Below are 26,017 nucleotides of genomic sequence, written 5' to 3'. Positions count from 1 at the left end.
CCCCTGGCCACCTCCCCGCCTGGCTTCTGTTGAGTGCCCTCTCGCAGGTCAGGCACCGCTACTCTGGCCTCGCGTTCTTCTGAGTCGCACAGACCTCTCTGCTCTGTCTTGGTCTCTGCCGTCTCTTCCTCTGTTTCTGCGGGCCGGTACCCAATACAAAATCCTTTCTGGGCCTTTCAGCCAGGCTTTGGCCTCAATCGGCCATTTTTTTTTACTGCACTTAGTCACTTAAAGTACAAATCTTGAAAACAAATTAAATCATGGAACATACAAGTGGGGTCATCTCCGTTGTGCTCTGAACCTACCTGTGCACACAGAAGATTTGAAACCATGGGAACAACAAAGTTGATTTGTCAGGGAAGCTTAATTGTTTTTTTAAGATTTCGTTTATTTGACAGAGATCACAAGTAAACAGAGCAGCAGGCAGAGAGGGGGAAGCAGGCTCCCCGCTGAGCAGGGAGCCCGATGGGCTCGATCCCAGGACCCTGAGATCATGACCTGAGCCAAAGGCAGAGGCTTTAACCCACTGAGCCACCCAGGTGCTCCAGGGAAGCAGAATTTCTGTTCTAATTTTCAGTAATGTCATTTGTATGATCCTCTTTTTTTAAGATTTTATTTTTATGGGGCGCCTGGGTGGCTCAGTGGGTTAAGTGCCCGACTCGATCTCAGCTCAGGTCTTGATCTCAGGAGGTTGTGAGTTCGAGCCCTGCGTGGGGCTCCATGCTGCACATGGAATCTGCTTCAAAGAGAAAAACAAGGAACTGTCAGGCTGTGAAAATGTAGGTCAGACATACAAGGACAGAATCTCAGGTCATAAATGCTTTTATTTTGATGGTGCGGCAGGGTCTGCGACTGTGTCTAGTTCTGTCCTCCGTAGTCATAGACCCCAATTTGGATTCTTGTGCCTGGAGGCATGGCCTTGTGACTATGCTTTGGCCGGTAGGATAAGAACAGAAGCTTCCAGGTGAGCACCAGGCAAAGGCCTCACCCAGAGACGCCGGCCTTCTGAGCCGGATCCGTTCTCCTGCCCTTGCGAATGTGGAAGTGATGGCTGGAGCGAGTCTGCGGCAGGAGGCCCAGCCGGGGTGGGGAATGCAGGGAAAGGAGCGGGCACTTCCCAGCCGCCCAGAGGCAGCACAACCCCGGTGTGCGGAGCTCCCGTGCCGTGGAAGGGGGAGCAAACTTCTGCCTCACGTAGCACTGTTACTCGGGGATGCTTTCCTCTAGTTCCACGAGTTGTGTCTTCGCACGGTGTCGGCTTTAGGCTTTATTCGGTCCTGAGGCGAGGGTAACGTAAAGCGGGTGTAGGATTCCAGACTCAGTGACATTTCACCCTGGGACTGACTTGGCTTCTTACACGGCACAGCACAGACAAGATACCAAGGGGGCAGGGAGTTCACCAACCGAACCCCAAGTCTGTCTGCAGGCGGCGGCTGAGAGGGGGCCGGGGTCTTGCCCTGGTCCACCCTTGGCACTTGCTGCTTCTGTTCAAGCAGGGGCGCATCTCAGCCCTGTTTGGAGACCAGCCGGGCGAGGCTTGGGCAGCAGCTGCCTTTCTGAAGCGGTCAGGCTGAGGGGGTCTAGAGGTGTCTGTCTGGAGAGTCTGACGTTTGCTGCTAAACCCTCCCTTTTCAAACGGATCTAAAGGGTCTGGGGCCTGCAGATGCCCTCGGCTACCGCCGGTTATCAGTGCTGGATACAGCAGGATCTCGTGGCTGTGGTACCTTCAACGGCTTGGGCATTGCCAGACACAGGTTCCTGCTTGAGTGAAAGACTTCGTCTTGCTCTCTACAGTGTTCTACAATTTTGTTGTTGCTGAAAACTAGACATTTTAGGGGCGTCTAAGTGGCTCAGGTCATGATCCCCGGGGTCGTGGGATCCAGCCCGCAGGGGGCTCCTTGCTCAGTAGGGAGCCTGTTTCCCCCTGCTGTGCTCTTTCTGACAAAATCTTTAAAAACAAGGAAAACTAGACTTTCTAAATCTTTAAAAAAATATTTATTTGTCAGAGCGCGCGCACAAGCAGGGGCAAGGGCAGGGCCAGGGGCCGAAGCCGGTTCCGCTCCGAGCAGGGAGCCCGGCGCGGGGCTCGGTCCCCGGACCCCGCAGCAGGGGCCGAGCCGAAGGCCCACGCGTCGCTGGCTGGGCCCGGGGGCGCCCAAACTAGACATTTTAAGTCCTAGGATGTGGCGACGCTGGGAATCGGATTCCAAGGACGCGGCAGCGGCCGGTCGGGGCTGTCTGCGCCGGGACGGGAGAACCGGCTCCGCCTGGCCTGCAGCATCGGCCCTGCGGAGCCCCGGGTCCCCCTTCGCTCGGCCCTCGGGTCGGCTCGCGGCCGGCGGACGTGCTCGGACAGCGGCAAGCGCTAAGCTCCCGGCTCTCCCGGCAGCTCTGCGCCCCGCGGAGGCCGCCCGCGAGCCCTGGGCCGGGCGGGCCGCACGCCTGCCGGGCGCTTCCCCTCGCGGAGCGCCGAGCCCGCCGGTCCCCCCCACGGAAGCCCCGGGGGCGTCTTCGGGTCGCGCGCGTTCGTCTCGGGGCCCTTTCCTGCTCCGGCGCGGCCCCGCGGGGGTGCTGCTCCCCGACCTCCGCGCTCCGCGGCCGCCGGCGGCTCGGAACCCACCAGCCCGCCCGCCGCCCTCGGCCAACGGCCCCAGGGCACAGGCTCGCCCGGGCCGGGCCCGGCGCAGGGGGCTCCGCGGGGGGCGTTCAGGGCCGCAGACCCGCTCCGCAGCGGCTCCGGCGGGGACGCGGCTCCGCCCTTCGGGGCCAGCGGCGGCTCCAGCCCGGAGAAGGGGCGACGCCTCCGGGACCGCTGTCCGCCCGCAGGCCTCGGGCGGGTCTCCAGACCCGTCGCGGCGAGCGTCCTGCTGGCACGTGCGGGGCCGCGAGGCCCCGGCCCTGCGCTCCCACCGACGGCCGGCGCCGGGCTTCCGAGGGCCCGGTTTGCCCCGACGGCTCCCGGCGATCATGTAAACCCTCGTCGGGCGGATGAGGGCGAGCGGTGTCCGTGCCTGGGCGGGGCCCCCGGCCCGCCGGCCCTGCTCGCCCCCACTCGGGGCCCGGACCCTGACCCGGGCGGCAGACAACGCTGCGCGGAAGCGCGCGACCGGCGGGAGGCGACCGGACCGGGAAGCCGCGGGAGCCGCCGCCGCCGCCGCCGCCTGCTCGGGCCCCGCCCACTTCCGGTCTCCGCGAGGAGCGCGGCTCGGCGGAACCCCGCCCCGACGGCCAGGCCCCGGCCCCGCCCCCCTAGGCTCTCGCGACATCTGGGCTCCGGGACCGCCGCGGGGCCTGACGGGAGCAGCCGTCGCGCCGGAGAGGGCCAAGATGGCGGCGGCGGCGGCGGCTTCGCTTCGTGGGGCGGTGCTGGGCCCGCGGGGCGCGCGGCTGCCGGGCGCGCGGGCCCGGGGTCTGCTGTGCGGCGCGCGGCCCGGCCAGCTCCCGCTGCGGACGCCCCAGGTGAGCTCTGGGCGCGACCCTGTCCGCCGAGGGGCCCCGCAGCCCTTGAAGGTCACGGCGGGGAGGCTCTGGGCGCGGGCCGGGCAGCGAGGGAGCGGCCTCGACCTCCCGGCGCTTCTGTCCCGGCCGCATCCCCGCCGCCTGCCGTCCCGAGGACCCCGGGAGCAGGACCAGGCGCCCAGCCCTCCGAGCAGCAGAGGCGCCCTGCGCGGAGCGTGGGGGGCGGCGGGGCGGGCTCGCTGCGGGCTGGGGGCTGGGGGCTTCTCCCGGAGGGCGCGCCCGGGCCCGCTCCTGCGCCGGCCTTCCAGCTTGGGCCTGCGTCCTGAAGTGACCTCAGCCTGACCTCGGACGGCTGCCTTGTGACCTTGGCCTGCCCCGGCGCCCTTGCTCGCATCCACCTCGTCCCCAGCCCTGGAGCCCAGCAGCAGCCTTACACCTCCTCCCCGGGTCCGAATCGCGGTCGCGGAGCCAGCGCGGCGGGGGCGGGGGCGGGGGCCGCGGTGCCCCGCAGGAGCGGCGGGCGCTGCGTGGATGAGCGGGAGAGGTGGGCGCCGAGAGGCAGATCCCCAGGCAGGGCCGGGTGGTGTTCTGGCAGGCGCTGAGCGGGGCTCTTGCAGGCAGTGCCCTTGTCGTCGAAGGCCGGTCTGTCCCGGGGCCGGAAAGTGATGCTGTCAGCGTTGGGCATGCTGGCGGCAGGGGGTGCGGGGCTGGCTGTGGCCCTGCACTCTGCCGTGAGTGCCAGTGACCTGGAGCTGCACCCCCCCAGCTACCCGTGGTCCCACCGTGGCCTCCTCTCTTCCCTGGACCACACCAGGTGTGCTGCTGGCCGTTTCTGGGGGGGGCCGGGCGGGGTGGAATCCTTGGCGCCCGTAACGCTCCTCCTCCTGCAGCATCCGCAGGGGCTTCCAGGTGTACAAGCAGGTGTGCTCCTCCTGCCACAGCATGGACTACGTGGCCTACCGCCACCTGGTGGGCGTTTGCTACACGGAGGAAGAAGCGAAGGCGCTGGCGGAGGAGGTGCGGGGCCCAGGGATGAGGAGGACCTGGGGCTTGGGGTTCCCGCCGTGGTGGACAGCAGGGTTGTGATGGGCTCTTCGTGGCAGGTGGAGGTTCAGGATGGCCCCAACGAGGATGGGGAGATGTTCATGCGGCCCGGGAAGCTGTCTGACTACTTCCCCAAACCATACCCCAACCCGGAGGCTGCTCGAGCAGCCAACAACGGGGCACTGCCCCCTGACCTCAGCTACATCACGCGGGCTAGGTACGTGGACTTGCTGCAGAAGGGTGTGGGGAGGGGGACAGAGGGCCCGGGCTCAGGAGGCACGGATCTGCTTCTAGGCACGGTGGCGAGGACTACGTCTTCTCCCTGCTAACGGGCTACTGTGAGCCACCCACCGGGGTGTCGCTGCGAGAGGGCCTCTACTTCAACCCCTACTTTCCTGGCCAGGCCATCGGCATGGCTCCTCCCATCTACGACGAGGTCCTGGAGTTCGATGACGGTGAGAAGCCCCCCTGCCTCGGGATCGGCACGCTGGGTCCTCCTCTTCCCGCTGCCAGGGATGCTTCCCGTGTGGGCCGTGCACTCTCCTTGGCTCAGACACTGTGTGTGGGGGTGTCTGGGCCAGCTTGTGGGCAGCCTCCACAGTTGGAATTAGCCCAGACCCCTGTGTGCTGGGGGCGAGGGGTTCTGGTTCCTTATGAAGCCTTGGTGAGGACCCCGTCTCTGCCCTGTGGGGTCGGGGGGTGCTCCAGGGCTACCCCAGGTTGGGTAGGGACCCCCAGGGGCAGCCCTTACCACTTGTCCTTGGCCCAGGCACCCCAGCCACCATGTCCCAGGTGGCCAAGGACGTGTGTACCTTCCTGCGCTGGGCATCTGAGCCAGAGCACGACCACCGCAAACGCATGGGGCTCAAGGTAAAAAGGTTGGCTGTGGGAGAGGGGCTGGGAACTGGGCAGGGTTCCTTTCTGCTTCCTCCGGCTGAGCCTGCCTCGTCCCCAGATGTTGATGATGATGGGCTTGCTGTTTCCCCTGATCTACGCCATGAAGCGGCATAAGTGGTCAGTCCTGAAGAGCCGGAAGCTGGCATATCGGCCACCCAAGTGACCCTGCCCCGTGTCTGCTCACTGTCTGGTCTGGATAGGCCCTCCAGCCCAGGAGCCACTCTGGACCTGTTCAGGCCTCAGCTGGCCCTCTTGAAAAGCCCCAATTTCTTGGGTAAAAGAGGGGAGGAGCCAGGAGACCAGGTTCCGGCTCCAAAATCTTGTCTCCATGATGGAAATAAATTAAGTTTCTCAACACACAGGTTTGAGCTGCTCTGATGGGAGCAGAGTTTTCACGGGATTCTGGGACTGCGATCCTTGGTGTCAAGCTCCCGGGGATACTCTGGGGGGTGTGGCCAGCATTGCCTCGTACAGAGCGTGGGACAGGAAACAGCTGTTAGGGAAAGCTGAGTACTCGCTGAGCTGAAGAGGGCCTGGCTCGGCCACACGAGGCCTAGGGGTCTGGTGGGGTAACCGGCCCTGCGCCAGTATGCTTGGCTTTCCTCCTGAGGGCAGCGAGGAGCCCTTGGCAGCAGTTCACCTGGGGAGGGACCTGGGCTCCAGGAGGAGCTGCTGGGGAAGGGAGACAGCCTCTAGCCATGCGGAGAGCAAAGTGGGCGGAGGCCGCCCAGAACGTGCTTCATCTCTCAGCCAGGCAGCTGGGACAGCACCTCCTGGCAAGCCGCAGGGTGCCACAGGGCCCTGCCTTGGGGCTCCTAGCTTCTGAGCCTGCCTTGACCCCAGGAGGATGTAAGGAGCACCTGGCTGGAACAGCCCATGAGTGGCAGCCAGTGTCTGGGAAGCGGGGGAGCCGGGTGGGAGGAACCAGAGCACATGCTTGAAGGTTTCTGGGTGGACAGGAGGCCCGGTGAGCGTGGCACTGGTGGGAACTCGGCGTGCCCGTGGGGTCTGGGAAGAGCTCAGACCCATGCTTCTGGCATCCCTGGGGTTTGGAGTCCCCAGGACTGGCGAGTTGGCACCGGGACCTGGCCAGGTCACCTCAACCAGCTGAGGAGGGCCAGGCCCCATCCCTGGCAGCTTTTATCCCGTGGGGCTGTGCCCCGCCCCTGCCCCCCACCCTCCCAGCAGCCCAGTCTGCAGAAAGGCACAGAGATGCAGCACTTGGCTGGCTCAGAAGTGTCTTTAATGACTCCAGACTGCCCCTCCCCAGCCCTAGCGCTGTCCTAGGTGAGCAGTCAGCAAAGGTCCCCTGCGAGTTTCAGGAGGGGGTCCAGGGGCCTCGGGCCTGGAGGGACTGCGACATCCTCTCTCTCTGGGACCTGGGGCTGAGCGAAAAAGAGGTCATTCTGCGTGTTCTGCCGTTCTGCCGCCCTGCCCCCTTGCCCTCCGCTGCCTCTGGTACCTTTGGCGGCTGCTGGGCAGAGGCTGCAGAAACGGGGTCCCCAGTGCAGGGCTTCTGGGTGCTGCACATCTCACAGCCAGGTCGGCCGGGGGCGTTGATGAACGTGCAGGAAGGGCAGGACCAGCTGGGCTGGGAAGGGGGTGGGGGCAGAGGTGCTGCGCCTCCTTCCTTCCAGGGCCCGGAGAGTCCCAGGCCCACCCTGCCCAGCCCCTTACCCACCTGAAGGGGGCTGGGGAGGCTGGAGCTGGCAGGCTGCGCAGCCCTGGGCACCCCCAGTGACGGAGGAAACAGGCGACTTAGTTCCCCATCCAACTTCTGGGGGCCCTGAGGGCTGCGTCCTGCAGTAGACGAGGTGGGGCTCAGGGGTGTGTCCGGTTGCACCTCGCCTTCCTCATCCCGTCTGTGTCAAGGACTCACCTGGGGCTTCTCGAGGGGCTGAAAGCAGGTAGAGGAAAGCAGGATCCCCATCCCGCCGGACCCCATAGGAGGCAAGGCTGCGCTCGGGCACACACAGGCACCGCCCGATGACCCAGCGCTGCACGGCTGGTGGGAAGCCAAACTCGGAGAACACCTGGGGCCAGAGCATCAAGTCACTGAAGGTCCCCTACCCCCAGCCGGGTTCTCCAGACCCCATGCTTACCTGCTCTTGGAGGGTCGCAATGGTGCAGTGGGGGTGAACTTGCAGCGAGACGTGGGCAGAGGATGCAGCATCCTCAACCGTGACCTGCAGTCTGGGCCAGAACACGGGTCAGGGGGAAGGATGGGGGTCCTGGAAGGGCTGGGGGGGGCGGAGTGAAGCGGCCCTCACCTGACAGGGCCGGCAGGGAAGCAGGCCTCCTGGAGCTGGACACTGAGGGCCACGTGATGCTGGGCCAGGATGGCCGCAGCCTGGGCTGCCCCCTGCTCATCCCCAGCCTCGATGGCCCGGGCCAGGCGCCACACCAGCTCTTCTGCGGAGAGAGAGAAGGCCATCACAGCTGAGCAGACCGCCGCCTCCAACCCCCTCCGCCACCTGCCTTTACCTTTCTGCACAGCGTCTCCCGGGCTCCAGCAAACATCCACCTTGGGTTGTGGGGCCTGGAACGTGGGCGCCTCAGGGGGACTGGGCAGGGAAACGGGGCACATTTCTGGGCCCAGGGCTTGGGACGGGCTGCCTAGGAGGGAAGATGTGGGGGGGGCTGGGGTCTCCTGAGATCCAGCCCCCAAGCCGAGTTCCTACACAGGCCTCTGCTCTCTGACCTCGGGTTTCTAGGACATTTGCTACCTCCTTGCTCACCTCAGCCCCCGCCAGGGCTCTTGCGCATACGTTAAGTCAGACTCCACCTTGGTCCTCACTGACCCCTAAAAGGTCCCTGCCAACCCCTCACAGCTGAAGCTGCACTCGGCTTTTCCTTGGGCTCTGGCATGCTTCTGGGCTGTTCCGTCTCGCCCCACCTAGGCCTGTCCACCAAAGAGGCCCTGTCAGGCCGCCAGGGATGCTCCCTTGGCCTCCCAGCAGAACCAAAGCAGATCCTCAGAAGGTGCCTGCCCCTTCCCGCTCACCAGGAGCCCTGCAGTTGCGAACATCCCCTCTTGGTGCCCTCAGGGACAGCCACCCTCTCTACTGGCTCAACCATCAGCACAGCCTGGGGGCCTCCACTGCCTGCTCAGGGCGCCCTTACAGAGCTGGCCGTGCTGCTGTCTCCCCTCCTCACTTCCACCTGAGGCCCAGTCCACCCCTTGCTGATGCAGCTCTGAGGATGGCTTCAGGCCCTCACTGTTGAGCCATGGGCCCCATGAGAGAAACAGGGCTCCTGCGCCCCCAGGCTGAGGCCCAGCCCAGCCTCGGAGTCCCAGAGGTCACACACACACTCTTGCCTGGAGGCTATCATACCTGCTGCTTCCCGGCCACATGGGTGTGAAGATCACACTAGGATCTTCCAGTTTTACTCGTGTCACCTCAATGAAGCCCTCCCGGCCACCCTATTTAGAACGGCAAACCCCATGGGGCGCCTGGGGGGCTCAGTGGGTTAAAGCCTCAGCCTTCAGCCCAGGTCATGATCCCAGGGTCCTGGGATTGAGCCCCGCATCGGGCTCTGCTCAGCAGGGAGCCGTGTGTGTGTGTCTCTCTCTCTGCTGCTTCTCTGCCTACTGTGTGATCTGTCAAATAAATAAATAAAATCTTAAAAAAAAAAAAACTGCAAACCCCACCCTTCCAGCACTCCCATCTCCTCCAACATCTGATGCAATTTTACTTATTTTTCCCCCAACTTACATATATATATGTGTGTGTATGTATATTTCTTGGGGAAGGGGAGAGGGACAAAGAGAGAGAGCAAGCATCTCAAGCTGACTCCACACTGACCGCTTAACCAGCTGAGCCACCCAGGCACCCGCCAACCTAAGTATTTTTTAACTGAGGGGCCCCTGGCTGGCTCAGTTGGTGGGGCATGTGACTCTTGACTTGGGGTCGTGAGTTCAACCCCCATGTTGGGTACAGGGGTTACTTAAATAAATTAGGGGCTCCTGGGGGGCTCCGTTAAGCGTCTGCCTTCTGCCCAGGTCATTTTCCACGGTCCTGGGATCGAGCCCCACATCGGGCTCCCTGCTCAGCAGGAGTCTGCTGCTCCCTCTCCCTCCACCACCGCTTGTGCACTCTAATAAAACGTTCAAATAATGATTAAAAAGGAAATAAACCTCTGCACTTTATGAATGTGTTTGGACCGATACACCGGGTTCCATCAGTTCTAAGCCTACAACACACTGGTTCCGCAATGCTACGCTCAGGGCAAGCGTACGCTTACGTATTTTACATGCCCGCCTCCCCTCTAGAAATGCAAGCTCCGAGAGCGCAGGGTCTGAAGTGTGAGTCACACGAACTCTCCAAGGCCTGAAGCACTTAGTACAGAGCAGGTGCTGAGTCCCCAGCAGGTCAAGGGATGGACAGTCTTCCTCCCTCCGCAAGTGCTGTGCCGTCTGGGCCTCTCTCAGGCCACACTGTACGGTTTTCTTCTTAGCCCTCGGGCAGCGCTTCTGATACGTTGATGGCCCTTTCCTCTGCTTGCCGCACTGCCCGCCTGTTGGATTCTCTCGCTCCTCCCTCCTAGGGACCAGGGTTGACCTCTTCAGAGCCCCACCCCCAGCCCAGATCCTCACAGCTAGCTCCTCTCCCCTCCGCACCCTTGCACACAGGCCCTGTCTGGGAGCTCCCCAGTAATTCTCCCTCCAGCTCTGTGTCTCAACCATGAACTCCTCCACTCAAGTGGCCGTAAGATCCACCCAATTCCATCTGCTAAGCATCTCTGGTGTCACTCTTCTCTCCAGCCCTATCTGCGCCGCCCGTACAGAAACACAGGTCTCAACCTCGAATCTGAGCCCGTCACAATCCCACTGAGTACACATCCCACTGCTCCAAATGCCGTCAGTCTGACCCACACCGGAGGGCCTCCCTGCTCTGCCCCTCATGTGTCTGGTACTCCAGGCTCCAGCTTTTCGGCTTGGGTGCCTTTTCTCCACTCTCTCCCTCCGGGGAGCCTTCTCAGGACCCACCAGCGGGTAAAGTGGGCCCCGCTTTCGCACCGCTTCCCCCATCCAGGCCTGGGGCCTGGGGCTACTCCTGTTCTCTCCCAGCACCCACGGCCCCTGCCCAGGCGAAATGAATTCCACTCCAGAGCACTAACCATTCTGTCCCTCCATGGTGGCGCCTCGGACTAGCGCTGCCCAGCGCTGAGCCTCCTGGGGGTTGAGGAAGTGCAGGCTGAGGGTCCCAGGCCCTCCCGGTGGAGGCTGCAGCTCATGCTGGCTGGGGCCTCGGACCGTGTAGCAAACGGACTCCAAGGGCCACTCCAGACTGACCTGAGGAGGGGCAGAGTCCAGGCTCAGGGTCTCCCGCCAGCACCCACTGCGCGATGACCCAAGGAACCCGCGGTCACGTCTGCAGGCCACTGACCCGGACCTACGCCCCTCCGCACGCCGCCCTCGGAACCCTCACGGGACGCCGCTAGAAACGGGCAGCACGGCCCTGGCCCCCGCTCTCCAGACGAGGAGCCGGCCACAAGGGCAAGCCAAAAGCTCAGGGAACCGGCCCCGGCTCGCGGCCCCGCCGCCCCCACTCACCGCCCCGGGCCCCGCGCCCAGCAGCTCCAGCCGGAAACGCCCGGGCCGCTCGGGGTCCGCGCTCAGCTGCAGCTTCCGCAGCTGGGCCGGGGCGTCCGGCCCCGCGCCCAGTGGCCTCACCGCGGCGCGCACAGCCAGGAGCACGGCGGCCGAGTCCGGGTCCGAGGGCGGCGCCATCTCCGGTCCGCCCCGGCCCGGCCCCCCGAGCCCGCTTCCGTGGGCTCGGGCGGCTGAGCGCCTCCGCCGGCCGGAAACTGAGGCCGCGAGCCTGGGGTTCCGGCCGGCGCCAAAGCATCGGAGCCCGCGTGGGAGCCTCCTGCCGTCCCCAGGATGGACACGCCTAGAGGCTCGGCGGGCCGGGACTGCAGCCCGACAGTCCGGTCCCCCGGGCCGCGCCGGGCGGGAGCTGAACGCCGTTCCCGGCTCCTTCCGGCCCGCCCTCCGCCGCCCTCTGGGCTGCCCGACCCGCCCACCCCGCGTGAGTCCGCCAGCCGCTCCGGGGAACGCGGGCTGACAACAGGGGCGGGACGACCGAGGGCCGCAACCAATGGGCATCAGGGAAGGAGGCGGGTCCTCACGGCTTGAAAGAATGACGGACAGGCACCTCAGCCAGTAGAAGTGGAGGCTAGGAGTGACTGGCGGGAGGCGCCCCCAACGGTTATCCGAGCTCTCGATCCCGGCGGCTGGAGCGGGCCATTCAGGGGCGGGGGCGGGGCCTCGCGGACGCTTGTTGTTGTCCGGCCCGGGGAGGCAGAGGTCGCTCGCTCGCTCCTTTGCGCTTTCGGGCCTTGTGTGGCGGTCGGCGGGCAGGTCGGTCGCGGGAGTCGGTCGCCGTGCAGGGGCGAGGCTATGTCGCGGTGGCAGCCCGGCAGGGCCGGCAGGGCCGGGAGTAACGGGACGTCGCCGCAGAGCCTCTTCCCCCGGATACAGTGCGGCTCGAACGGAGGCCGCGGCGCCGCCCTCCGGTCCTGAGGAGCTCGCGCTGCCCGGAGCCCCACCGCCTTCTTTCCCGCGACGACGTCCACCGGCCCGCCCCGACCCGGCCGCACCGAGCGCTGCGCAAGCAGGTAGGTGTCCGCCCTGTGCCGGGCGCCGAGCGGGGGCCTCTGGAACTCAAGCCCCCGGCGGACTTCGCGCTGGCGCGCGTGCGCGTCCCAGGCGCACGGCCCCCTGGGATTTGTAGTTCCTCGCGGCTGGCTTGGGGTTTTCCTTTGCCCCGTCGGAGGCGGGTGAGGCCAGGCTGACGCTGGAGCGCCCTAGCTGCCGGCCGACAGGCCCCTCGGGGGTCGTGCTGCCTGCCTCTGTTCCTTGGTGTCCGAAGAACTAGGCGCCCTTGCGGAGAGGAGCAGGGAGGCTTTGGGGTTCCCTCTCCACCTCGCTAGAGGTCCCGTCGCACAGGGAAGGGAGCTGCGTCCGGGTGACCGCTGGCCCCCAGCCCCCGGTGTGCTGGGTCGCGACCCGGTGCAGGTCCTGGCCGTAACTGAGGCGCTTAGCCCGAGGTCCTGCTGGAGTCCCGTGCCTTCCTGGGAGTCCAGGGACATGAGCTAGCGAGCCCTGCCGTGAGCAGGAGCCCTGGTTCGCCCCCCGGTACCGGGGCGGGGAGAAGCGGGTTGGCTGAGCTGGAGCCTGGGCCGGTCACTCTCGGGTAACAGGATCCAGTTTCTCTCTCCTGCCAGTGCTGAGGGCTCAGGAGCGAGCGCAGGAGGGACTCAGCGTGTCACTAACGGCCCACTTACCGGCTAGGGAGGCCAGACGCTCGGCCCCAGGGCCAAGATACTCAGGGACTGTCTCTCATCCTCAGGCAGCACTAGACCCTCCCACTGCAGGACCCCTTCCCCAAGGACATGAAGCTGTTGGAGAACTCGAGCTTCGAGGCCATCAACTCACAGCTGACAGTGGAGACTGGAGATGCCCACATCATCGGCAGGTGAGGCCTGGGCTCCGTGGGGCCTCAGAGGTCAGGACATCCTGGCCCAGACTTGAACCTGCGGGGTGGCATGCTCCATGGTCCCCCTCGCCCTTTGTAGGATCGAGAGCTACTCGTGTAAAATGGCAGGAGACGACAAGCACATGTTTAAGCAGTTCTGCCAGGAGGGCCAGCCCCACGTGCTAGAGGCGCTGTCCCCTCCCCAGACCTCGGGCCTCAGCCCCAGCAGGTGAGCCGGGGCAGAGACTGCCCACTGTGGGCTGTAGGGGGCGGGCCCGTGCCGGGCTGATGCATTTCTCCGTGCAGACTGAGCAAGAGCCAAGGTGGTGAGGACGAGGGCCCGCTAAGCGACACGTGCAGCCGCAAGACCCTCTTCTACTTGATCGCCACGCTCAACGAGTCCTTCCGGCCTGACTATGACTTCAGCACCGCCCGGAGCCATGAGTTCAGCAGGGAACCCAGCCTCAGCTGGGTGAGGGTCAGGCTGGGGGAGGGGCTCACAGCCCCCCCCCCCAGCTCTGCTTACTGTGCTTCCTACCTGCAGGGGCCCCTGGGCTCGGCCCGGCGTGTGCCCTCTGTCCCGCACCCTGAGTCAGTCCCGACTGTGACCGTCCTAGGTGGTTAACGCGGTGAACTGCAGTCTGTTCTCGGCCGTGCGGGAGGACTTCAAGGCCCTGAAGCCGCAGCTGTGGGACGCGGTGGATGAGGAGATCTGCCTGGCCGAGTGTGACATCTACAGGTGGGCTGGCGTCCCTGCAGGCGGGCCCTGGGTGTGCGCCCCCCGGGCCTTCACACCACCTCTTGCCCCACACTCCCCAGCTACAACCCAGACTTGGACTCAGACCCCTTTGGGGAGGACGGCAGCCTCTGGTCCTTCAACTACTTCTTCTACAACAAGCGGCTGAAGAGGATTGTCTTCTTCAGCTGCCGCTCCATCAGGTGGGCCCCCGTCCACCGCCTCCCCGGGCTCCCATCTGGCCCGCGCCCCGCTTCCGCAGCCCTGCCCACCCCACTCCTGACTTTCTCCTTCCCGGACACTCTCCCTGGGCTCGGCAGCGGGGCCGGGGGCAGGCGGTCCTAAGACCAGTCCCCGCACCTCCCCCAGCGGATCCACCTACACGCCCTCGGAGGCAGGCAACGAGCTGGACATGGAGCTGGGAGAGGAGGCGGCGGCGGAGGAGGAGGAGGAGGGCGGCGGCGGCGGAGGCGGTGAGGGCGGGCCCGAGGAGACCGGTGCCATGGAGGAGGACAGGTGCGTGGCGGCTGCTGAAGCCAGGGCTGGCCAGGACAGAGTGGGCACGCCTCTGCCTCACCCCCTGGGTGTTGGCTCCTCTGAGGTCCTTGTGTGCCACCTCCTGCCAGGGTCCCGGTGATCTGTATGTGAGGATGAGGAGCAGAGGTCCAGCTTCATTCAGCTTCAACCAGTGCCGGGAACTGCCCACTCGAGGGCCCCCAGGGCCTCCCCAGCTGGTAGTCAGCCCCTGGCTCTGCCACGGCTCCGGCTCCGCCCCAGGACACGCCCACCCAGCCCTTTGGCTCCGCCCACAGATGTCTACCCCGCCCCCGCCCCTCCCACCACAGGCTCCTGCTGCCCGAATTGTGGTTGGCCTGGACAGCGCAGGGCCTGGTGGGAAGAGCCACTGCCCTGCCCCCGGGACCTGACACAGGCAGGGACAGCTGGACTACAGAGTTTATTTTTGTATTTTGTGCTGGATCAGGCATGGGCCTGCACACTCCAGCCCAAGGGCCTGAGATCCAGTCAGCAGGCCCCTGCGGTCACCGCCCTGGGCTTGGCCAGCCCCTGGTGCCCACCGGTGCCTGCCCTCCCTTCCCCCGCCACCTCGCCCGTTGGGCAGCGTGCACTGAGTGTCACTTTGCTGCAGCTGTTTGTTTCCAATAAAAATTTCTGTGACTTAGTGGGGACCTAACCTCTGTGCTATGTTGGGGGTGGGGTCTGCGTCGAAGGTGGGGTCGGGGCGTCTGGTAGCCTAGCAACGGTCTTAGGGGCAGTTGAACCGCCCGGACCTGCTGCGGCTGGAATGGAGACTGAGGTGTCAGAGGCGGGCAACCCCTATTCAGCAGAAGGCGACAGCCTGCTGCTGGACCCGGACCTGTACGATGCGGACACCTACGATATTCCGGATCCAGGGCTGCTCAAGGAAAAGAATGGTGAGGTGGCCTTGCCCGGCCCCCCTCCTGCCCCCCCCCGGCCCCCCCCCCACGCCCGCACGACAGCAGGCCTGCCTCGCTGGGGCGGGAGTTCTGTCTGCCACGGTGCCACACTACCCAGGCTGTCCCTGGTCCCTGCGCTGGCTGCAGCCTCCAGAGTCAGGGCTGCTGGAGCACAGGGTGACAGCGCTTCCACTGCTAACCCGCAGAGCTGTTTGCGGAGCCCATGCCACGGCTTTTCACCAGCAGCTCATGGTGGCAGAACCAGACTCCACGTGCTCGTGCCCGCCAGCTGTGGCTGCTTCTCCGTGGGGGCCTCCATGACTTCGTGGAAAAGGTGGGGCTTGCCTGTGGGCCCTGCCTGGAGGCCTCTTTCCTGGACCATCTCTTCGCCCAGATGTCCCTAGTACGCCCTCAGCCCAGATCCCTCGGCTCCCAGAGGCAGGCGCCCCACGCTCCAGCCACCCGCCCCTACCTGTCCACTGACCCTAAGCCTGCCGTCCTGGCCCGCAGGAGAAGAGAAGTGAGCTGTGTGTGGCGCGTTTGACCCATGGGCTGGAGCTGCTGCGCCATCTGAGAGTGGCAGCTGGGCCGTGCTCAGTGGCACAGGACCCCGCGGGCGGACGCTTCGTGGTGCTGGACAGTGCAGGCCACCTGCACGTGCACAGGGAGGACGGCTGGGCTGACAAGAAGCTACGGGCCCCGGCCATGCTCACGGGACTGGTGGCAATGCAGGGCCCACAGGACACCACGAGCCGCTTTGTGGGTTGGGGCCCCGAGGGGCTGGCCATCCTAAGGCCTGACCTCAGCCTGCTGTGGCTGAGTGAGCCAGGGGTGGCCAGGGGGCCGGGCCACGAGCCCATCTGCGGTCTGCCAGTGCCCAGCCTGGGGCTGCTGCTAGTGGCAGAGGCAGGTAGCAGCCTGGTGCTCTGGGAGTTCCGTTCGGGGGGTCGCCGCCTGGTGCCGCGTGGGTCACCTCTGCAGCTGCCATCAAGTCCTGCAGGGACACTCACCCGTTTGGTTCTGGGACCCCCACATTCCCACCAAGTCCCATGCTGCTTCGCGGCCTACGGCTCAGCCGTGCTCACCTTCGATCTGCACACCTGGGCTCTCGTAGATGTGCGCCAGGACCTGCACAAAACGTGAGGGGCACCTAGGGACCGAGAGAAAGGGTGGGTGGCAGTCCCGGAGGGCAAGCAGGTCATGGCAGGGGCACAGCAGCTCCCATGCCAGGAGGTGCTGAGCGGGTCAGGGCCTCCTCTTCCCCTTCAGCACTATCTGGGATGTGGCCTACTGCCTAGAGGTGGGAGCAGTGGTGACAGCCTCTCAAGACAGCACAGTGAAGGTGTGGGAGGCGGACTGGCAGATCCGGATGGTGTTCATGGGCCACACAGGTGAGCCGTGCCGCCGGGGCCTTGAGGCTCGTTGTCTCTCCGTGCCGTGCCCGGCCAGCGGGAGGAGCTCGGGGCTGTCCGGAAGCTCTGCCAGCACCAGCTAAGTGTTCCCGCGCTGGTCGTATCCCGGGCTGACCATGCGCCCAAGTGACCCGTGCCCCTCCTACAGGCCCAGTGACCGCTCTGGCAGTGCTCCCGAACACATCCCGGGTGCTTTCGGCCTCGCGGGATGGGACGCTGCGCACATGGGACCTGCAGACGGCGGCACAGGTGGACGAGGTGGCGCTGGGCCCGGGCGCCGCGTGTGGGCTCGTGACCCGCCTGCTGGCGCCCGCTGGCCCCGGCTGGCCGGTGCTCTCCCTAAGCACCGGCGGCGTGGACCTGTGGCGCCTCCGCGAGCTCTACTCACCGTTGGCGCAGCTGTCAGCGCCGGTGCTTCACCTGCAGCTGGTGCCCGCGCTTCCCGCGTCCGCGCACCCGCTCCTGCCGGCGCGCCTCCTGTGCACCTGCGCCGACGGCTCGGTCTACCTGGTGGCGGCGGCGACCGGGCGCACAGTGAGCGCGCTGCTGCTGGAGCCCGACGACCGCGCGGCCTCCGTGCTCTACTGCCTCCCGCGCGAGGCGCTGTGGCTGCTGACGCGCGCCGGCCACCTGGTGTGCGCGGACGCGGCGCGCTGCCCCATGCGCGTGCTGCGGCGCGTGTGCCCGCCCGCCGCCCCCGCGCGCAGGCCCTGCTGCCTGCACCTCTACAGCCACCTCACGGACCCCGGCGGCGCGCGGGCCAGCTGGCAGGCCGTGTGCCGGCGTGCGGGGGAGCCGGGCCGCCGCGACGCGCCGCGGGCCTGGAAGGACAAGAACCGGTGGGTGCCCGGGCGCGCGCTGGGGCGGGGCGGGGCGGCGGCGCCCGCGCCGACGGAGATGTCCTGCGCAGGTACCTACCCATGCTGGGGCACACGGATGGCACCCTGTCCGTCCTGGAGTGGCACAGCTCGAAGACCGTCTTCCAGACCGAGGCGCATAGCCCGGGCCCCGTCACCGCCATCGCGTCTACCTGGAACAGCGTCGTGTCCTCAGGTCCATATCTCCCCTCCCCCTCATAGCCGGCCTGGGGGTCCCCGCCCCGCCCCGCAAAGGCCCAGCCCCGGCTCCCGCCCCCCCACTCCCGCAGGCGGAGATCTGACGGTGAAGATGTGGCGCGTCTACCCCTACGCCGCCGAGGAGAGCCTGAGCCTGCTGCGCACCTTCTCCTGCTGCCACCCCGCCGTGGGGCTCTGCGCGCTCGGCCGGCGCATCACGGTGGCCTTTGAGGACCCCGACAGCGCCACCTACGGCTTGGTGCAGTTTGGCCTGGGCGACAGTCCCCGCTCTGATCACCGGCCCCAGGATGACCCTACGGACCACATCACCGGTGAGTGGGCAGGGCAGGAGTAAAGCCCGAGGGGCTGCGGGGCCCTGGTCCCTCACCCGAGCCCTGGTCCCTCAGGCCTGTGCTGCTGTCCCTCGCTCCGCCTGTACGCCTGCTCCAGCCTGGACTGCTCCGTGCGCATCTGGACCGCGGAGAACCGCCTGCTGCGGTGGGCTGGGGCTGGGAGGTGGAAGGGGGGAGGGCTTGGGAGCCTGTGGGTGGCCAGCTGGGCTCCTCCGTCTCCCCCAACCAGAGCCTGGAGGCTGGACAAGGAACAGGGCCTTGCCCCTGCCAGGATTTCAGCTTCTGACTTTGCGGAGCGGGGCTGGACCCTGGCCCTCGACACCCCTCCAGGCTCCTGCAGCTGAATGGCCCCCCTCAGGGCCTGACCTTCAGCAGTGATAGCGGGGACCTGGTGTTGGCTCTGGGCTCCCAGCTCTGCCTGGTGTCTCACAGGCTTTACCTGCCCACATCGTACCTGGTTGAGGTACACGGCGAGCACGGGATGGGCAGGGTGGGGCCGCCGTGGGCAGACAAGCCCCTGCCCCCCAGGCCTGCGCTCTAGGTTCCTTTCTCCTGCTCAGAGCCTGTGCCAGAAGGTCCCTGATGTGGTGCCTGACCCTCCACTGCCACTGACCAGCCAGGAGTCGCTGACCTCCACCCAGCTGCAGAGGCTCGCCAACCTCCAGGGGATGCCCGGTCTTAGGTCTGCTGGCAGCCCAGCTGAGCTGTCCTGCAGGCCCCCGCCCACCTCCCCTGAATCAGGGCCTGGCTGTGTGACCCCAGCACAATGCCGCAGAGCGCTGGGGCCACTTAGCCCCCATCCCCTGCCCCACCCCCGCCCCGTGAGCCAAACCCAGCCCTGACAGCTGTCCTCCTGCCAGAGGCCTGGCCGGCCCCAGCCCCAGCCCCAGCCCCGGCCCCGGCATCCCCCAACCCACCTGGTGAAGACACTCAGTGTCGCACCTGTGCCCATCCTGTCTGCAGCCCGGACTCATCTTCCGTCCGTCACCAGACAGCGACACCTCCGCGGCCAGTGTTGGAGGAGGTGGGACGGAGACTGCCCCTCACCATCCCAACCGTGCACCTGGCCACGGCCCAGGCCACTCCCATTCAGTCCTTGGGGGACACCCCGGGGTCCCTGGGGTTGTCTGGGAAGCAGATGGCAAGACCAAAGGAGGAGTCAGCTGACCCCCAGCCCCTCCCGCAGGACTTGGAAGCCCTCGCTGCCCGGGACCGAGACCTGCAGCAGCTGAGGCTGGGCCTGGGGGTCCCCGCAGCCCCCCACCCACCCCCCTGGCAACAGCGGCAGGAGGCCTTCGACAACTACTTGCGCCTGATCTATGGCCGCAGTTTGCTGGTGGGCATGGGGCCTCCCTTGGGCTCAGCCTGGACTCCAGCCCCTCCCTTCACCCAGGGGCTCTGACACGGCCCATCTCCCCTGCGTCCCTCCCAGGACGTGCCTTCTGGAAGAGAGTTCCGGCAGTGGAGCACCACAACCCTCACTGTGGAGAGAGAGACCTGGGACGTGTGCACTGTACGCAGAGTGGCCAGCGGTCTTTGGCAGCCGGGGGTCTGCGCTGAAGGCCCGACGGCACCCACAGCCCTCGCCCGACAGGAGCCGGGAGCCATGGGCCGGCACTTTGCCCATCGTCGCCGAGTCCCCTTACCTACCCCAGCCACACGCCGGAGCATGCACAGCAGGGCATCCCAGGTAAGGCCTCCCGTCCCTCCCACCTCTGCCCTGACCCTATGACCCTGCTGCCACCCCGTGACGACATCTCTGTCGCCCCAGCTGCTGGCCCGCTCCTCGCTGAGCAGTAACCTGGGCCTCAGTCTGGACCTGCAGCTACAGTGGGAACGACTCCGAGGGAAGAAGCCTGTAGTCCCCGACTCCCCACCCCTCCACCTACAGCACAGGGTAAGGGGTCTGAGCTCCCCAAGAGCGGGGCTGCAGGGGCACTGAGGGCCCGTGCTTGGCTCTGAGCCCTCCTCCTGTTCCCAGGTCCCCCTCTTGAAGAAGAGGCGGCCCAATGAGCCTCTTTCCAGTCTCCGAGGCTTTTTTCCTGCCACCATTCGGCCCTACAAGGTGAGAGCCCCTTGCTCTTCCCAGACGTACCTCCATCCGGGGGTGACCTTCTGAGGCACCCCATCTTCCCTTCGCTGCAGATCTTGTGCTCGGATCTGACCTGAGAGCCGTGCCCACCCACAGCCCTCCACTCACCTCCTGGCCGGCCCAGTTTGGGCGCTGCTCTTCTCTGGGGACCGGCTGCCGGAGGGCTGGAGATTCCCAGAAAAGGCGCCAGGCCAAGCCAGAGCCTCTGCCAGTCGAGTGTGCCCGCACACTCCCTGGTTAGAGTACCGGGCGGGGCCTGGACGGACTTCATCTGGAAGACCGGAGTCTTCTCCCTTTAGAGGAGTGAAGTCAGTGGGAGCTGGTCTCGTGCTGTCCACCACCTTCCCAACCTCTCCCACCCCAGACGCCCAGACAGGCCTCTCTCCAAGCACATTCTGGCACTGCCAGCTGCCATGGCAGGTGCCGATGCTTCCTGTAGCTGAAACCATCTACCCAAACCCTCAACATCCCCCTCCAAGTTCCTACCACCAACCCCCATGCTTCCTTTTTTTTTTTTTTTTTCCCAAAGATTTTATTTATTTTTTTGACAGAGATGACAAGCAGGCAGAGAGGCAGGCAGAGAGAGAGGAGGAAGCAGGCTCCCCGTGGAGCAGAGAGCCCGATGCGGGGCTCAATCCCAGGACCCTGAGATCATGACCTGAGCCAGAGGCAGAGGCTTAACCCACTGAGCCACCCAGGTGCCCCTATTTTTTTTTTTTTTTAAAGACTTCATTCATTTATTTGACAGATCGAGATCACAAGTAGGTAGAGCAGCAGGCAGAGAGAGAGGAGGAAGCAGGCTCCCCGCCGAGCAGAGAGCCCGATGCGGGGCTCAATCCCAGGACCCTGAGATCATGACCTGAGCCAGAGGCAGAGGCTTAACCCACGGAGTCACCCAGGCGTCCCCCCCCCAATGCTTCTTTTAGACATCCCTGTTCCAGGGCTGAGGTCCCAGTCCTGTGTGGAGTGGGGAGGGTTGTCAGGGTTCCCCAGAGGCCAGCAGCTGCCCAGACTTCCTCCACAGTCGTCACAGTTGAAGGCTCACTGACTGTCCTTCCACCGGATTGCTAAAGGGTCTTTTTGCCCATGTGCGTGTCTTGGGTGTCGACTGAAGAAAGAGGCAGGACTGAGGTAAAGCAAAAGCACTTACCTTGGGTCTTAGAATTGCAACTTGGGGAGCACAGATTCCGGAGCAACGCTGATCAAGTCCTGCCGAGGAGCAGAGCCAGGGGCCAGCCTGAGCGACCAGGAGGAGCCCTAGGAAAGTCACACAAGTTCTGGGGGATACAATCACGTTGCGCCGTACTGGTTTTGTGAGTGCTGTGCTTCGGTTGTGGGAAAAGAGCTTTTGCGGGGCACCGACTTTTCTTTAGGATTTTGTTTTTAAGCAATCTGAACACCCAGTGCAGGGCTCGAACCCACAACCCTGAAACCACAGGCCACGCGCCCCACCCACGGAGCCCAGCAGGGGCCCTGCCCAGGGTTCGCTTCTTTTCATCAAGAATGCAGGGGCTGGGGCGCCTGGGGGGCTCAGTGGGTTAAAGCCTCTGCCTTTGGCTCAGGTCATGATCTCAGAGTCCTGGGATCGAGCCCCGCGTCGGGCTCTCTGCTCAGCGGGGAGCCTGCTTCCTCCTCTCTCTGCCTGCCTCTCTGCCTGCTTGTGATCTCTGTCTGTCAAATAAGTAAATAAAGTCTTAAAAAAAAAAAAAAAAAACGCAGGGGCCGCATCCTATGTTCAGTCTTGGCCCAGTTCCTTATAATTCCTCTTTCAAAAACAGGATGAAGTTTTAATTCCGAGCAGTCTCTAATGCTCGGTGGTTTCACACAAGTTGGCACAGACGGGGTGTGCCCCCCAGCAGGTGGAGCAGGGCACGCGCTCGGGGTGCTTGCCAGGCAGCCTCCACCACCCCTGGGGTGGGGCGGCCTTCAGGTTCTCAGCCCCCTGCCCTGTGCTGCCCCAGGACTTGCGGCGGCCCATTGGCTTCCCCGGCAGCGTGCCCAACTCGGTTGTGCTGTGCCAGCTGTGGCTTCAGCAGGAGGTCAGCAGCCCCGGCGCCCTCGCCCAGCTCACCAGCCACCGCAGGCCCAAGGCAAGCAGGGCTGGGGGGTCCTGCCCTGGGCTCTGCAGCAAAGGGCCTGAGGCCCCGCCCCGCAGCGAGCCAGAGGCCACCTGTTCTCTCTCTGCAGCCAGGAAGGCACCAGGACGACCTATGGCAGCTGTGGCGCATCAGGCAGCCGGGTGCCAAGGGGCAGCAGGACCTGACCCAGTGGCTGGGGGAAGAGGAGCAGGAGGAGCGCTCCCTGGACTGGCTCTCAGACTCCCTGAGCCCACACGGGGAGCTCTCTGAGTCGGAGGAGACGGAGGCTCAGGTAGGCGCCTGGCTGGGGACTGGGCTGCAGAGGGCCCTGGAGGGCGGTGCGTTGCGGTTGGAGAGTAGGGGCCTGCAGCCGCTGCCGCCCCCGCCCCCCGCAGAGCTCGGAGTACTTGACCCCGAAGCGCACGCACTCTCGCACCCGCACCGCAGCGGGGCCCAAGACCGGCCTTCGCCAGCCTTTGCACTCCTATGGGCGCGCGCTCCGGGAAGAGCGCTCCAGGTATCTGCCCAGGCTCCTGCATTTCTTCGTCGGCCAGAACTGGTTCAAAGAGCTCTTCCCTGTCTTCACCTTGGAGGTTCGGGGGTCTGGGGCACCGGGGAAGCCCGGGCGGGCGGGAGGGGGCAGGGCCTCAGCTCGCGGCACCCGCAGGCCTACCCCGAGGTGGGCACGGCGGAGGGCCTGGCCTCAATGTTCATGGACGCGCTGTTCGAGGCCTCTTGGACGGACCGCGTGCACGTCTTGAGGGCGCTGCTGAGGCTGCTGCCCGACCTGAGCAGAGACCTCCATAACCGGCTGCAGGGCCTCCTGGTGGGCCTGCTCAACCTGGACCAGCCCCCCAGTCTCGAGGTGCGCCCCAGCCCCAGCCCCGCCCCGCCCCACCGGCCCGCCCCGCCCTCCCGACCCGACGCACTCTGCCGGGTGCGCGCAGGACCCGACGCAGAAGGAGTTCGTGATGCTGGCGCTGCAGCTGCTGCTGGCCTGCTCCCTGGAGTCGCGCGAGGTGGTGCTGGAGCTTCTGTCGTACTTCCTCTACTCGCCAGCCTCCTGCCGGTGAGTCCCGCTTCCCGCTCCAGCTCCCCGCGCGCGGGGGAAGGCCTCCGAGTCAGCGGCTCGCACCTGTCCCAGGCCCGAGCTCAGGAAGCTGCTGGACGGGCTAGGCCTTCAGGACCCGCAGGGCTTCCTGTTCAAGGAGATGATGACCTGGGTGCGGGCCCCGGACGTCGACTCCAAGGCTGCCCTGCGCAAGCACTGCTGCCACAAGCTGGAGGAGATGATCCGAAGGCTGCAGGTGCTGACGGGCAGGGTGGGGCTACTGGCCCCGCTCCCCCCCCCCCCCCCCGTCCCCACCCACCTCCACCTGCTTTCCCCAGGTCTTTGAGGGGGAGGGGCAGGGGACCCAGGTGAGGCTGGCCAGCTCTCTGCCTTGCTCTGTGTCTGTGCCTCATGGGTCCTCTCCTGTCCCCAACCCCCCATTTCTGGGGCTCTTCCTGTTCCCCCCCCAGGAAGGAGTCTGCTGCCAGGTCTCCAGCTTGAGGCCTCTGTGCTGGGGGAGGGGCAGCCTCTGCCTTGGGCTGGGGGTGGGGCATCAGCAACCAGTTCTTTCCCCCACAGATGCAACGCTTGCAGCCTTCCATGGCCAATTTGTCAGAGATGCTGCCGAAGGTGTCCCAGACTGCGGTGTTTCTGCCTCCTCCCAAGGAGGCCCTGGCACGGATCTCGGGGCTCGCTGGGTCAGCTCCCGTCTCGGGGACAGCCCCGGTCCGTTCCTGGGTGTCCTCTCTGGTGGTCTCGCCCCGGGAGCTGGACTCAGTGGTCGTCCAGTCCCGAGCCAAGCTGATGCCTTCGCCAAGGCGCCTGGGGCGGACCAAACGCGGGCTCTCGGAGGCGCTGTCCCACTTCTGGCCCCCCGAGATCTGTGCATGCACTTCAGCACCCGACGTGCTGCCGGAAGAGCTGCCACCACTGGAGCAGACAGACTGGTCCCGGTCACAGATGCTGGACCTGGGGACCATCGACGCGCTCAACTTCTTCTGCAAGCAGCTGCAGGCACGGGCTCAGCTGCAGGGTCTCCCGCAGGAGCAGCTTGAGAGGCTGCGCCCGAGCCCGTGCCCCCTGGAGTACAACACAGTACTGCCACAGCCCCGGGAATGCTGGTGAGGGGGCCCCCAGGCTGCGACAGGGCCTGCGAGGTTGGGGGGCCGCTGAGGGGCCGGCGGGGCCAAAGCTCCCTCCTTACCCCTCCAGGCACTATCCCATCCTCCGGCTTCAGGAGGCCAAGGTCCAGAAGTCTCCAGTGAGACTGAGGGGTGAGTGGGGACAGGGGTAGGCTTGGACCCCAACGTCTCCCTCCACCCTAGCCAGGGTCCCAGTGGCCATCGGCCCCATCCGGAGACCTCACTGTCCTGCTGGCCTGCAGGCTGGAAGCGGTCCCGGTTCTGGGTGAGCCGAAATGTCAGCGGCTCCATCCGGATGCTGAAGCTGCCCCTGCCGAGGGCAGAAGTCCAGCCTTTCCCCCCAGACTGGCCCAGGCCTGCCCGGCCACTGCCCCCGCTGCTCCTCCAGCCGGCCTTGCAGCGCTACTTCCTGCCGGAAGATACGGACCCCGACAGCTACAGCTGACCAGGCTGCAGGCCCAGGCTCTTCCCTCCCGCACGGAGCCAAGATGTGGCCCTCCAGCCAGTTGCTCTCCCCTGGAAATAAAGTCTAGAGGTTGTGGCCAGAGAAAGGGGTACCGCTCTCATCTTTGGGGGCCGCATGTGTGAGCAGGGTGGTCTCGATGGTGTGACGAAGCTGCGGGCGGCAGGCCAGGAGCTGGGGCTGTGGTGGAGTCTGGCGTAGCCAGCCCCCAGTGGGGCAGCATTCCCGGTGGGGTGGGAGCCGGGAGCATGTGGCCACGTCCCGGCTGGGTCTTGCTCCCGGCATAGGGACTCAGCCTATGTTTATCAGTAAGTCGCTGGGGTCAGGAGGGGAGTGGGGACTCACCGGCCAGTGAGTGGCCAGGCATGAAGGAAATGGGAGGGTCTAGTTGGCCACATGTGGGTGTGCATGGAGGGGTAGGGGTCTGCAGTCCTTCGCTGCAGATTTCAAACTAGGTCTGTTGGTGCTTTGCTACCCTTGGGCTGGAAGGGAGCAGTGATGGGTCCCATGTGCTTTAGTTAAGAAGCAACGGAGGAGGGACGCCCGGGGCTCAGTCTTTGAGCATCTGCCTTTGGCTCAGGTCATGGTCCCAAGGTCCTGGGATCAGGCCCTGTGTTGGGCTCCCTGCTGGATGGGAAGCCTGCTTCTCCCTCTCCCACTCCCCCTGCTTGTGTTCCCTCTCGTTGTGTCTCTCTCTGTTAAAGTCTTAAAAAAAAAAAAAAAATAGAAGCAATAAAGGGGCAGCATCGTTTGGACCCTCCTACCTCAAAATTGCCACGAAACCAAACTTGTACGCAAAGTGCAGGGCCTCGGGGCCTCGGCTTCCTTCTGAGCTTCCAGACCTCCCTGGGCACTGGTCCCACAGCTCGTGGGACACACGGCCCATATGTGCACTTGCTATAAGGTCTGCCTTTGCTTTGTTTTTTAAAGATTTTTCTATTTACTAGAGAGAGAGCACAAGTGGGAGGGACAGAGGGAGAGAGAGAGAATCTGAAGCGGACTCTGGCCCAAGCCCAGAGCCCAGCATGGGGCTCGATCTCATGACGCTTCGACCACAATGCGAGCAGAGACGGGTGCCTGACTGACCAGTGCCCCTGGGTCTGCCTTTGTGAAGGGCTGTCTTAGGTTTCACACCTAAGCAAAGCAACCTTTTGGGTGGTCAAACAGGGGTTTCTTCCCTCTGGCTGTTTTCAGCCTCCGACTTTAGAAGTTTTTTTCTCCATGGCGTTCTGTATAGACTTTGTCTCCCATGCCTTCTGCACAACTACCAGACTGTGCCGGGACTTTTGTGAAGGGGTTGCCGAGAGAGGGGCCC

At 65.2% G+C, this 26,017-nt stretch overlaps 4 protein-coding genes across 7 annotated transcripts; 3 read left to right on the top strand and 1 right to left on the bottom strand.

The window, feature by feature from the left end:
* Positions 1-2,988: 2,988 nt before the first annotated feature.
* Positions 2,989-5,757, top strand: LOC131826348 (cytochrome c1, heme protein, mitochondrial). The gene is made up of 7 exons (XM_059165480.1): positions 2,989-3,459; positions 4,077-4,273; positions 4,350-4,476; positions 4,563-4,720; positions 4,798-4,958; positions 5,273-5,373; positions 5,459-5,757. The coding sequence occupies exons 1-7, from the start codon at positions 2,989-2,991 to the stop codon at positions 5,561-5,563; spliced, it is 1,320 nt and encodes a 439-aa protein (XP_059021463.1). The 3' UTR covers positions 5,564-5,757.
* Positions 5,758-6,621: 864 nt separating this feature from the next.
* SHARPIN (SHANK associated RH domain interactor) lies at positions 6,622-11,426 on the bottom strand. Of its 4 annotated transcripts, XM_059165468.1 has the most exons (9): positions 10,958-11,424; positions 10,522-10,696; positions 7,885-8,016; positions 7,671-7,812; positions 7,503-7,593; positions 7,280-7,433; positions 7,082-7,200; positions 6,863-6,991; positions 6,622-6,785 (listed from the first exon to the last, which is right to left on the bottom strand). In XM_059165468.1, the coding sequence occupies exons 1-9, from the start codon at positions 11,132-11,134 to the stop codon at positions 6,696-6,698; spliced, it is 1,209 nt and encodes a 402-aa protein (XP_059021451.1). In that variant the 5' UTR covers positions 11,135-11,424; the 3' UTR covers positions 6,622-6,695. The 4 variants fall into 4 exon arrangements, with proteins under 4 accessions (XP_059021451.1, XP_059021450.1, XP_059021452.1 ...); XM_059165467.1 differs by having other exon boundaries at positions 6,863-7,200; positions 10,958-11,426; XM_059165469.1 differs by having other exon boundaries at positions 6,863-7,200; positions 11,078-11,425.
* Positions 11,427-11,574: 148 nt separating this feature from the next.
* On the top strand, positions 11,575-14,800 carry MAF1 (MAF1 homolog, negative regulator of RNA polymerase III). Its single transcript, XM_059165484.1, has 8 exons — positions 11,575-12,024; positions 12,759-12,884; positions 12,985-13,113; positions 13,191-13,356; positions 13,502-13,623; positions 13,704-13,823; positions 13,990-14,136; positions 14,247-14,800. Exons 2-8 carry the CDS (start codon positions 12,802-12,804, stop codon positions 14,266-14,268), a joined length of 789 nt encoding a protein of 262 aa, XP_059021467.1. The 5' UTR covers positions 11,575-12,024; positions 12,759-12,801; the 3' UTR covers positions 14,269-14,800.
* A 118-nt stretch (positions 14,801-14,918) lies between these two features.
* Positions 14,919-24,790, top strand: WDR97 (WD repeat domain 97). Its single transcript, XM_059168670.1, has 24 exons — positions 14,919-15,053; positions 15,263-15,390; positions 15,567-16,195; positions 16,326-16,447; positions 16,617-17,307; positions 17,379-17,521; positions 17,616-17,855; positions 17,931-18,021; positions 18,207-18,339; positions 18,437-18,628; positions 18,670-18,900; positions 19,063-19,212; positions 19,309-19,566; positions 19,648-19,773; positions 19,858-19,941; positions 21,930-22,058; positions 22,156-22,338; positions 22,442-22,639; positions 22,714-22,911; positions 22,994-23,115; positions 23,191-23,353; positions 23,677-24,218; positions 24,310-24,371; positions 24,482-24,790. The coding sequence occupies exons 1-24, from the start codon at positions 14,924-14,926 to the stop codon at positions 24,682-24,684; spliced, it is 5,148 nt and encodes a 1,715-aa protein (XP_059024653.1). The 5' UTR covers positions 14,919-14,923; the 3' UTR covers positions 24,685-24,790.
* The last annotated feature ends 1,227 nt before the right edge of the window (positions 24,791-26,017 follow it).

Source organism: Mustela lutreola, chromosome 3 (assembly GCF_030435805.1).
Source record: "Mustela lutreola isolate mMusLut2 chromosome 3, mMusLut2.pri, whole genome shotgun sequence".
Taxonomy (NCBI): Eukaryota; Metazoa; Chordata; class Mammalia; order Carnivora; family Mustelidae; genus Mustela; species Mustela lutreola.
This window is presented reverse-complemented; position numbering and strand designations above follow the sequence as displayed.